The sequence below is a fragment of the Bombus vancouverensis genome, chromosome 13 (assembly GCF_051014615.1).
Source record: "Bombus vancouverensis nearcticus chromosome 13, iyBomVanc1_principal, whole genome shotgun sequence".
Taxonomy (NCBI): domain Eukaryota; kingdom Metazoa; phylum Arthropoda; class Insecta; order Hymenoptera; family Apidae; genus Bombus; species Bombus vancouverensis.
In genome coordinates, this window is record NC_134923.1 from 12,165,461 (window position 1) to 12,177,326 (window position 11,866).

At 36.1% G+C, this 11,866-nt stretch overlaps 2 protein-coding genes across 4 annotated transcripts; one reads left to right on the forward strand and one right to left on the reverse strand.

Moving 5' to 3' along the window:
- Window positions 1-5: 5 nt before the first annotated feature.
- On the reverse strand, window positions 6-11,478 carry LOC117159900 (COMM domain-containing protein 4). 2 transcript variants are annotated; one of them, XM_033340103.2, is made up of 8 exons: window positions 11,340-11,478; window positions 1,585-1,632; window positions 1,349-1,420; window positions 1,192-1,257; window positions 822-861; window positions 452-652; window positions 233-379; window positions 6-153 (listed from the first exon to the last, which is right to left on the reverse strand). In XM_033340103.2, the coding sequence occupies exons 2-8, from the start codon at window positions 1,585-1,587 to the stop codon at window positions 116-118; spliced, it is 567 nt and encodes a 188-aa protein (XP_033195994.1). In that variant the 5' UTR covers window positions 1,588-1,632; window positions 11,340-11,478; the 3' UTR covers window positions 6-115. The 2 variants fall into 2 exon arrangements, with proteins under 2 accessions (XP_033195994.1, XP_076480025.1); XM_076623910.1 differs by lacking the exon at window positions 11,340-11,478 and adding an exon at window positions 2,043-2,184.
- Window positions 7,649-11,086, forward strand: LOC117159893 (uncharacterized). 2 transcript variants are annotated; one of them, XM_033340095.2, is made up of 4 exons: window positions 7,649-7,813; window positions 9,792-10,235; window positions 10,494-10,578; window positions 10,675-11,086. In XM_033340095.2, the coding sequence occupies exons 2-4, from the start codon at window positions 9,794-9,796 to the stop codon at window positions 10,859-10,861; spliced, it is 714 nt and encodes a 237-aa protein (XP_033195986.1). In that variant the 5' UTR covers window positions 7,649-7,813; window positions 9,792-9,793; the 3' UTR covers window positions 10,862-11,086. The 2 variants fall into 2 exon arrangements, with proteins under 2 accessions (XP_033195986.1, XP_076480023.1); XM_076623908.1 differs by lacking the exon at window positions 7,649-7,813 and having other exon boundaries at window positions 9,595-10,235.
- Window positions 11,479-11,866: the final 388 nt, after the last annotated feature.

Genomic DNA, 11,866 nt, shown 5'->3' on the forward strand with positions numbered 1-11,866 from the left:
AAATATTTTCATTTTGCAATGTTATTATTAACGACGTTATATAGTTTACAATATTCTTATCGACGAAGGTGATCATGCTGTGTGTACCGTTGCATAGAATGTAATTTTCAAGTATTTAGAGATTTTCCATCAAAGATTTGGCTCTTCTTAGTTCTAGAGAAAACGGAAAAACAAACGAACGAGTTAAATGCGAACAATACCAATCTTTCGTTTGTCAAATTCTAATCCTCACCTGTCAGTAGAACGTGAACGTCCTTTTTTGATATATTAATAACGGAATCTTCTACGTTTCCGTCCAGTTTCTTCAATTTGAGAGACACCGTGGAGAATGGCGTGGAATTGTCGCAGGATAGAACTTCGATCGACGATAATCTGCTGACTGCAAAACCATAGAATTTTCCAATTAGAATTCGCGTCAATCACGCGGCTAATCCAAAAGACGTTTAATTACCTCTTAAAGACTGCGAAGAAAGTGCAGCCGTAATTTGAGGACAATGATCCGTATGTAGTCTGGCAATCGCAGCACTGTGTTCGCGAGGCAGTCCCAGCTGTTGTAACTCACTGCTTAGATCAGCAGCGGAAACGCCATATCGGGCGGACGATGTGAAAATTAATTCGAGAGCTGCCACCATAGCCTTTGCGTCGTTTAATTCTTCGCGAAGGGTAAGAAATAGGAAAGGAGGATAAAGAAAAATTGTTACGCACATTGATCACACATACGAATAAAATGAATAGAGAGAGAAACGAATTTTTGTGTATGAAACGAGAAAACAATACACTTGTACTTACTGTTTGTTGCAGTAAAATTGATTTCCACTTACCAACCTTAGCGTCTTGAGTAATTTTTCTGACCTTCTCCTCCTTGAAAAGAAAAAGTATTCCGAAATTGATATTACTCTTCTAAAAATAACAACGATAGCGACAGAGACAGAACAAATAGTATAACATAAAACTCTTTTTCGCTTAGATTTCAGTATCTAAGATCTACTCTATCGTTTTTTCTTTCCTTTTTAACAACATAACGCGTTATCCTATTTTTCTCTGCCCGACTAAAATTTTCTGCAGGATATTTATTCCTAATCTTTATTCTTTGTTAAAACCAATCTTTATCTCTTATACGGGCACGACTAAATCCGACAAGCTCGCAAAATTATTATTTTGAAATATAGATCATCAAGAATTAATACTCACATCGAGATCTCTCTCCGTAAGATACTTTGCAACCGTTTGGCCCAGTATTTTGATTTTGATTGATGTCTGCGACAAAATAATTAAACAAACTTTCAAGGATCGTGGCGTACTCGATCGAGAAGTGAAAACTGTCTGTGATATTGAAACGAAATTGTACCATACGTGACAACGTGTTGATCTCAGCCAGCAACCAATCGGGGCAATCCCCATCGCCTAAAAATCTGAATTTCTACGAACAAACGAGAGAAATAAAATGCACGTTGTTTCTATCGATCTTGTGCCTAGAATTTTGCGTAGTTACCACGCGTAATTGCACCCACTTCAAAAATAAACTATATCGCCAAATGTATTATATTACCGTATAACTTATAATAGATAAGCAGATTATCTCACCATGGTTTATCGATTTCTTCTGAAATATCGGATGTATCGGTTCTTGATCTGAAAAGAACACCCATAAATGTTTAAATCGATCGATAAAACGAAAGAACACATACTTGACGTGAAATCAAATGAACTGGCCGGTCGTACGAAGCGACGTAGTGGACGAATTCTTACGATTTTACGACTATCAATATCTACGATCTACGATTCGCAAAAAGAAAAAGAAAAATTAGGGAAGATCGTTGTTTAGGCCAGAGAATCAAAATTTTGTTTGAACTCGATCGGTTTAGAGGGGTAAAAGTTAGAAGATATGCCGACGAAAGGGATTACATCAAACGTAAATAAGTTGATACGCGCTCTTGGTTACCTCCTACTTGATTCGGTTACACAACGTACTATCACATTAAACACGAGTGCATGTTCTTTCTCGCATCATAACGTTTTTATGGTTATAAGTAAGTACTTACGCGTCTTTCATGACGCAGAAAGAAACAGCGTACTTATATTCAATCCCTTTCCAGTTTACATTGTAAATATCTGTTTCATTGAACGTATTGCAAACTATATTGCACGTTATCGATATTTTTGTTTGTACGACGTAGTTTGATTATAGTTTGTTGATTTTCTGACTTCTTTCTTACCATTTAACGACTAAAAAAAGAACAAAGTACTTTCACATGGAATAGCTAAAGAGGGAAACATCCTGACAGATTCGACGACACATACACGATGTATTTTATAAGAAGCGTATAATATTAGTTTAATTTAATCTTAACTTAATCAAACCTCCATCTGCATACCGTTTTTGAATCTGCAAATTTCCATTCTTTCGATATTTTTGTTTGAACGTTGCTTCGCTAATAAAATTTAGGTAACACGCTACGATGCGAATCGAGTGACATTCTAGAAGCTTGGAAGAGCTTTTATCCAAGAATTTTTGGAGATTTGTTAAAACACAAAGGTATAAACAAAGCCGAATGGTCTTAAACGACTCGGTATAGGAACAAAGTCGGTAAAAATAAAGTTGCAGTCGGAGGTTTAATATTAAAAATTGTAGGGACGATGTGCATCGTCTTGAAGTATATAAATGATCGAGTCGGTGTTGAAAATGTTAAAATACAAAATAACATTTTCTGTTATGACAAGCGTGACCAGCGTGAAACGCATTTCCCTTGATGACAGGAATTTTTCGACGAAAGAACAAGAACACGGAAGAAACTTATAACCTAAAGTCATCAGGATGTTTGCGTTTCGTGGCAGGGTAAATTCCCCATACAATTCTCCTAATCTCTCGACCGCAACGAGGTCGCCCGTAGGATTCGCGAACGAGTACCATAAATACGGCAGAAACGGTCATTTCGAGTCCATTCTTCGCGTTCGACTCGTCGTGCAACGACGAAACAGTGATCGTGGTCGGTTGTTACAACAGGTAGGTCCACATCTCGCATTAACTGTTACGTACGTTACTGATCATAATTATTCGGACGAGATCGATATTTCGAAATAGACAGAATATCTTTAAATAATTTTTGAAATCCAATTGTTGCAAGGCATCAGGGACGAAAGTTTAGCGCGACGTATTGTTAAAATTTAAAAATACATAATCTTAAAACACTGTAAGTGCCAAGAAGCAAGATGTTCAGGAGGAGAAGAATCCTTATGCATCAATGCAGTCGAAATTGGTGAAAAGTGTATTTGTAGAAAACTCTGTACGTGTCACCTTTTGTAGTTGTATTATATTATATTATTATGTTATGTTGTTTTGTTTTATAGTTAGTTCCATTCATCTAATTTCTCTCTGTGGAAACGCCATCTTCTAGCATTATTAATAAATATTTAGAAAGCGAAATTGCACTCAAATTCTATACCGCGATATTTCCACTGGTATATAGAACATTTTTCAATAAAAAGTCGAAGTTTTTCAATTTTGGCACTTACAATGTTTCCTACGAGCGCTCCTCGGTTATAAACAGTTACTATGTATATAGGGTGTTTTCGAAATCGTGGTACAACAGGAAAGGGGGTCGAAAATATCGCCTGATATAAAAGTAAGTCGAAAATATGGACTACAATTTTTTCATACGGAGTTTCGTCTTCGAGAATGTAATATTTTGTATATTTTGTAGGAATGACGAGATCCCTCCTTACGCTAGCGCTCTTATCAGCGGTGGCATGCAATATCGATGCGACGAAGATAAAGGACACTTCTATGGTAAATGTGCACGAACTTGTCGCATCGTAAGAGTTCAATATTCTGATTATGCAAAACTATGCGTTACTAATTATGAATTACTCTGCTAAATTAATTCTTATCCCTTTTTTTTTGCCATCGATGTATTATTATTACTTTCGTCACATTTTAATGAGTAAACTCTTAAAAGGTTACACCAACTCCTTATTGATTACGACAAGAAAAGGAGGGAAAAGAGAAAAGAAAAACACTTGTACGTACGAAGAAGTACAGTTTCCTCCCTGGAGTCGCGTTTCATCTTCTACTTCTTGTTTGCTTCGTAACAATATTTATAACGAACAGTTCTTGTTCACCGTTTAAACGCCAGACCGTTCACCGCCCTCGCTGATATTTAAAAATATCACAATTTTTAGGAAAGCATAAACGATGAAGCGACACCGACGTTCGATCTGAATGTGCGTTGTTCGGGGAAACATGGAAGACGTGGATCGTGGCAAGACGCCATTTGTTTCGAAATCGATGACCATTCCTCGCGAGAGGCTACTAAATCGCTGAAACTCACACCTTTTACAGCGAACAGGTAATCGTCCAAAATACATATTTCATATAAATACGCTATCGTCCATAAGTCGTCACGTGTTTGTTAATTTTAAACATAATTTTCGATAAATGTACTATGTGTTCCGCGACATATGGACGCTACTACTTTGTACTATATGCAAATAATTACAAAGTTTATCGTGTTACAAAGATACGCGAACCCAAGTGGCAAACAATCGCAATATGATAGCTGGAATCTGGCAAAGAGAATAGGAGCCGAGCACGTAGGACGTCGTATCCTGAATCCTACCATACCAAGATCGGTAGAGTTTCGCAAACTACTGGAAAGAGACGATCGTTTCGCATCGTTTAATTCGAAGGAATGTTGCTATCATCGCCAATTAGGCTTGGAAAAACAAAATCCATTCTACGTGGAGGAACCAACATGGATCGAAATTGACAATGATCGCAAGGAGAAGCATTCGCGCCATAGCCGTTTGGAGACGATCGATCCATTTATCATTTCTCGGGGAAAGAAGTTTCACGAAAAATTAAGAAATATCGTGAGCGACTCGAAGAGAGGAGAATCGCCGAACGAGTACGAAGATCCGAATGTTATCCTCGCGGACGATCCGAAAACGATCGAGTTAACGACGGAAGATGGAAGATCGACGTATGCGAATTCGCGACTCGAAAGAAACAAAAATAACGACAACTACGACGACGGCGGTGATAACGATGAAGAAGAGAAAAATCTGAAAAGGACGGATGCAAAATGTATCGACCATTTACGATCAAATAACTATGAGAATTCGTTGTTTGCCACGCGAAGGAAAAGGGCGTACGGCGAGCGAAAGATATATTCGAAAAACGAGGAAAAGAGCGGGAGATTCGAAAAAGTGGAGTCAACGTTTGACAAACAGAAAGACATGCGTGGAGCGGATTTTAGAAAAATACCGGCGACGTATCGTTCGAAAGACGAAATAGTCTCACGTCCGATTTACACGCCTCGACTGACGACATTTCACATGCCGATCGAATTGGCTCGCGTTTCGAGGAACGCGATTGGCGAGAAGGGTAATTCTGTTTTATTTCACGTTCGAATGAAACGCGACTCGAACACGGCAAACAGTGCCTCCGCCGTCGTAAAGAATATTGTGGTGGAATCTACGTACCGACCAAATTGGCGGTACAGACATGTTCGTAAAACGACGCCGACTATCTTGGCTTATCTCGAAAGAGAGCGAAGGGGTAGTGTCGGTTATGACATGCTGGATAGCATACTCAGGCAACCTTACTTCATTTCCAAAGGTAAAAGAACTAATAATCGGCACGACGAGAAGATATTATCCGAACGATTAGAATCGAAAGAATTCGAATCGATGATAGATAGCTTCGTGGATAGAGGAAAGTTGAGGGAAGATTTGAAATGCGATTCGAATACATGCAAGGATCGTTTTAGCGAAAGAGAAAGGAGAACAAAGAAACTCCAAGATCACCTTTATGGGGTAAAAACGAAGGGAATTGTTAAAGACTTATTATCCAAGTTTGATCCCTTTTATGCGTCCAGAGGTAAAAGAGTGTTGTTACCATCACTGAACGAATCATTCTGATTAAATGCTAATTGTTCTTACTTAAAGTGTTTCTCAAAAAATTAAGATCTTTTTGGCAACGAACTGGTTGGTGTTTCGCGATCGTTTCCAATTAGAGCGAAGCGAAACACTTGTTTTACGATTGAAAATTTCAGTTTGTCTAAAAGAATGTCTTCATATGTATCGTTTAGGCTTATGAATTTGAAAGATTTCGTGTGGCGAAATGTAATTTTTCTCGTTTGAACGTTCGTAGTTGATTGTCATTCGAATAATGTTAAATTACATCAAATTGGACGTATTGTACGAATGTATATATAACATTTCACCGGAATCTTTACGTTTGCGAGCAAAGGAAACGCTAAAGCGAATACACCTACAAACAAAGAATGTTAAACGTTCCGAAGAAACGTATTGACCGAATAAATCTACCGACTGGACTTAATAGCACCGTGTTACCCGTTTAACCATAATTTTAAGCAAGTTATTTTGCTTTATCATCACAATTATACGCTTACCTAATGCTTACGTATTTTATGAAGATCATTTCACTCGCGTCTGTATACAACATCTGTATCTACTTGAATCGCTATACTTAATATTCCTAAAAACGAATGATCAGACCTTGGCCTTGTTTGTTCTTCAAAAATCGCGCGATCCGAGTAAATTTATAGAAAGAAAACCTCTGATAATAGTTCATCGTTCTTCGATTTCTACTGTACTCTGATCGAAACGGCGAGCAATTCTCTTGGCGAGATTGAAATTAAAATGATGATCAACAGGCTGTTGCTTCCGTTTGTCTTTACTCTTGCCTGTTCACCGTAAAATTTGACGTTACGCATTACCCTGAGCTGAAATTTACGACGTAATCTTTCAAAGTGCGAAGAAACGCATTTTTAACCGATACGCACATATGCTACCTCCGTCTCTTCTCGCATATTCACTTTGTCATTGTATTCGCAAAATGTCACCGTACTTTACAAAGCAAAAGACAAGCGTTTAACACCGTTGCCTCGTTTCCTTGGATTACGGGCCTGAATTCAAGAAAAATTCGACGGATTTCCCTGCTGTTCGCGCTTTCCAAAGCCACGCAAACGTATAGACTTTGGTCGAGTGTCAATGGTAGTCGTTATCTTAATGTGTTTCATCGCGTATTATAGAAATAAATTATTGAATGATGATTAACAGTCATCGTCTGTTTTAATTCACAAATGAAAGATAAGGTAAAGCTAATTTCAGCGGAATACGATATTACTTGACGAATGTAGCCAACTCTGGCGAAGACCTCTGATAACCAATTATTCTACAATAAAATAATATATTACGACAAATTAAAACCTGCACTAAACAACGTCGCTCGATCTAACAAAAGAATGATAGGACAAGAGAGGCGAAGTTTTACGTTCGTTATCATCGACGATATAACAATTTGCAACATCATTCCGTTCCTTTTCCTGCCCCGTTTCGTTTCTGGTTTCTCTTGTTCTTTCCTAGAAGATGGATTTATGTAATAACGTAAATAGGAATCAACGTGCAGTAGCGAAATAGAAAGAGAAAGAGAGGGAGAGAGAGAGAGAGAGAGAGAGAGAGAAAAGCATTAAGCGTGAGCAATAATAGCAGCATGGATGAAAAGGGCGGTTAAAAATCGGGGTTGCTCTTTCGAAGCAAGGAGAGTGCGCTGCGGAAGCACGTGGCGGGTATAAGAAGAGCCGCGCGTATCGTTACTAGTCACTGTACATCTTATTTTAGCGGAGCTCGCAAGTGTCGCGCGTACTGTACAATATATTTGCATAGAACTGAAAGGAACGGTGGTGAGACGATTTTTCGTAATCGTAACATCCCATTAAGTGAAGAATTAGTTTTCGAAACAGAAACTGCGGATAGGTTTCAACAGTGAAATACGATACCAGTGTAAGAGGTAAGCGGCAGCTCTTAACGTGACAAATTAAAAAAGTTCGCTAATTGATCCTTCTCACCAATATTATTAATCTCTTCGTTACTAGACGATAAAACTCTAGGAGTGAATTAAAATTAACAAGAAGAAGATATAACGAGTTTAAACGATAGTGATCTAAAAATATTTTTATTTAGTAAGAGAGGATTAGTTTTATTTAGTGTGCTAACCGATGATACATTTCGTCTTTTTTGGAGCTTTCATTTGTTAAATCATTGAAAACGGCAACGAAGGGGTTGCAGAAATTAACGTTGATTCGTCGACTTATTTAATTTGTTGCATATTGTGTATTATAGGGAAGTGTGTTTAGTACGCGTAAGAAAAAAGAGAATTTCTAAATCCTTTGACACGTAATTTTCTCATCTAAAATTATTCTAGGTTGATAGATACGGCCTGACAGATACGAATATTTTCTGAAAATTTGATCTGACACATATTTTGCGTCGAATGACAGGACACACGAAAATTAGATTAAGTCGAAAACATAGTTTCTCTATTTCTGACATTTAATGTAACGAAGGTTTGTTAAAAAAAAAAGGGGGGGGGGAAACCGAAAAGATCTAAAAATGAACATTTCGAGAGAAAAAGGTTCCTTTCAAATATGATATTGCAGGACGTAAATGGTTTGTGAAAAAGAATAAGCCGATGACAGGTTTGAAAGTGCTTGTTAATTGTTTTAACAAGTTTTTAACGAAAATGCACTGTTGCTTCCACTTGATGCAACACATCCTTCAACTATATATAACACAAAACATAATAAATATAATAAAATATAATAAAAAATAGATATATAATATATAGTAAGAGAAATATATGAATATATATACATATTTTTTCGTATTCTGTTAAATTAAATGTTCTTTCACAATTCATATAGGGCTCTGATAATAAATATAAAGATTCTCTAAAAATTACTTTCAAAATATCGGATTTATTTTAATTTTGCTCGATGACCGAAGATAACACGAAAGAAATGATGAAAATATAAAGGAGAAATTATCAAATCGGATATTCCACGTTAAATTTATCCGCTGTGTTTGCACATATTTAAGAAAGTATATGAAACGCGCATATAATATAAATGCGACTATTTCGCAAGGATGAAAGTAATGCGACTTTAATAGGAACGTACAATTAGTAGATTATTTTTAGAGGGAATTGAGGGAGGCAACGTACTTCTGCATATAAGAATTATACTTCTCCATAAAGATTTCATGCAGTTAATATAGTATTTACTTTTACATTGCACATGCATATTTAGATCCAACAAATGGAAGGTTTAGCCTCTTTTCATGGTTTTTCTCAGAAACGATTTGATCCTACTATGAAATCGTAATGTGTATGCATTGTCAGTTAACAAAGTTAAAAATGAAACGCGATTCCGGCAGTTTGCAATTTTATCGTATAAAATTTAGTACATTATACTTGATGAAAATTAAGCATCGTTATTCTGTTCCCTCTCAATATTTGTTTGCGTATAAAAGCAAATGACAATGCTTACGTATGTTTCCCATATCCGACATTCATCTCTTTTCGTACTCTTTGCAATTATATTATATGATATAGCGAAGAATGCTAAATATGAAGCATATTCAAGCGTGTACGTGTATGCGCTACATCTCGTACTACATACGTACTTAATCGAGCTTTTTGTTATCCGTTTTCATTCTATTTTGGGTTTATTAATTAATCGGATAGTTGTTTAACCTTTCAATAATGTAGCTGAAGAAAGATTCGTGCAAATGCAATACTACAAATCTTATACCTTAAATGTCAATTTCTGTTAATTGCTTAGTTGTTTCCCAAAAAAAGGTTGAAAATATGTATTTTTTATATTTTGTAGCAGCAGCGAAGAGAATGTCGAAGAAATAGAGAAAATTATATTCTAAAACGTTCATTTGTATCTATCATCTGTTATTTCTACCAAATTAATTTGTTTTAGGCATGTGGTTGATGTTTGCTATAGTTTCCCTTTTGATACGCGCGATTCTCGCAAGTTCAGAAATCGACGATATAGTCCTACCGGACATAATGGACCTGGAAAACGAAAGCAACGACATACTAACCGATAATTATACCGACAGACCTGGGAACGATATATGGAAAGTGTGGAAAAAGACATCGTTCGACCCTTGGAGTGGTAAACGAGCAAAAGAGTATTCTCGATCGAAAGTCGACTCACAAGGGAAACGAACGAAACTTACACACGATTGGTACGATCGAGACACACCTACGAATGAATTTAGCAATGTTAAAAGAATAACAGAAAGTGTCGAATGGACTCCTTTTAATAGTTGGGGTGGAAAAAGAGCGGAGAAACTGAACAATCGAGATTCAGTTTTAGCATTAACGAGAGATCCTCATAACCTCCACCTGATGGCAAAAGGTAAGTTATAAAATAAGATGCACGTTTAAACCGTTCGCTTTCAGAAATCCAAAATGACTCGATGCTGTTTGCATTTGTTTTGAATACATCGTACTACGCGAATCAAGATCGTAATTGGATCATGTTGTATGCTATCTACCGTTGTGTTCGCAAACAAGCTCGAATTACAGATTTAACATAAAATCCTAAATTAATAAAGTTAGCAAATCACAGGATTTGTAATCAATTTGCTTTGTTTCAAAGATAAACTCATTGCAGGAAGAAAACTTGGCGACGAAAAACTCTCGATCGAAACGAAGAATTGGTTATCTTCTATGTGTAACACCTGTGCCAAAAAACATTGGTTCGTAATTAAAATCTTTTTAAAGACATATGTCAATGATAAATTGTCTTCGACAGTTTTCATTCTTCGTTTATTTTGGTAATATAATCTCATTAGTTGCAGTGAAATCGAGAAGAAAACGAAGCAAAACGAACAATATGAGAAACCCAGAGCGTGGGGTCCATGGCATGGGAAAAGAAGCTTAAAAACATATACCTTCCGTTTTGGAAATGAGTACTTCACGGTACCGGCCGATTCTATAAAAGACGAGAGGAACTTTTCTCCTTTCAGAAAACATAATTAATCGCACACTGATTATTCTATCCGATTAGATAAATCCATAGAACGTCATAAAATTTGTAAAGCAGTTTGGCGCGTTCGATTCTATTTTACTTTGTACAATCGTGTATCTTCTGTTTGGAACACGTTTATCCGATCTAATTGTGCAGGAGGTTGGGAATAAATAAGTTCTTTAATATCTGTAACATTCGAATTTTGGATGCGAAATATGTCAAGTGGTGTATGTACACATATGTATTATATAGCATTATGAATAAATATCTGTTTAATCAGAGTTCCCTTGCGGATTCTATGCGTGTTTATTTTATATACCACACGTATTGTTTTCACATTTATTCTACATTTATTTCAAGACCGATGCATATGTATATTATGCATATATGCATATTTATATTAGTATAACTTATTAAATAACTTATTATTATAACTTATTAAATGTTTTCGTTAAAATTTTAATTGGTTTTATCGTGGACATTACTTACCAACAATTGGAATTTATGCTTGAAGAGTGACAGATTCGCATGTATAGGTTAGAAATTGACCACCTCGTACATTGCGTACCGTATGACGGTACGACCGTACCATTGCACACGATAACAATACAGGTTAGCCAACCTTAAGAAAATACAACGACAGCTTCATTTGGTTGTGATTTTGTGATAGTTTAGGTTAATTTTAAATTGAATAGAATTTTATTTCGTTTATACTACAGATAAAAATAAACGCGAATTTGGATAATTTGTGATATTTGTATTTGTACATTAGTAAATATCGTAGAATTGTCCATTCCAATCACCTAACCTCTAACGCGTTTACCGGCTTAAAGTTAATCCTTCGATGTATTTTACTATCATCGTATGAAAGTCATTAATCTTTACGAAAAGAAAGTTGTTACTTTTGGTTCCATATAAAAAGGTGTTTTGATAATAAAGTTTTTATATAAAACTTCCGATACAGAAAAATAGATATATTTGTTAAAATAGAATATTTTCCTGTCAATTATAAGTTT

Excerpts from the sequence above, each read along its gene's own strand:
- LOC117159900 (XM_033340103.2), bottom strand. Across the intron at positions 1,258-1,348 it reads TCAACACGTTGTCACGTATG|ACATCAATCAAAATCAAAAT; the intron begins GTACAATTTCGT and ends ATTTTGTCGCAG. Across the intron at positions 862-1,191 it reads TTACGGAGAGAGATCTCGAT|GAGGAGAAGGTCAGAAAAAT; the intron begins GTGAGTATTAAT and ends TTTCTTTTCAAG.
- LOC117159893 (XM_033340095.2), top strand. The coding sequence starts at position 9,794 with ATGTGGTTGATGTTTGCTATAGTTTCCCTTTTGATACGCGCGATTCTC. Across the intron at positions 10,236-10,493 it reads CCTCCACCTGATGGCAAAAG|GAAGAAAACTTGGCGACGAA; the intron begins GTAAGTTATAAA and ends AACTCATTGCAG. Across the intron at positions 10,579-10,674 it reads ACCTGTGCCAAAAAACATTG|TTGCAGTGAAATCGAGAAGA; the intron begins GTTCGTAATTAA and ends TAATCTCATTAG.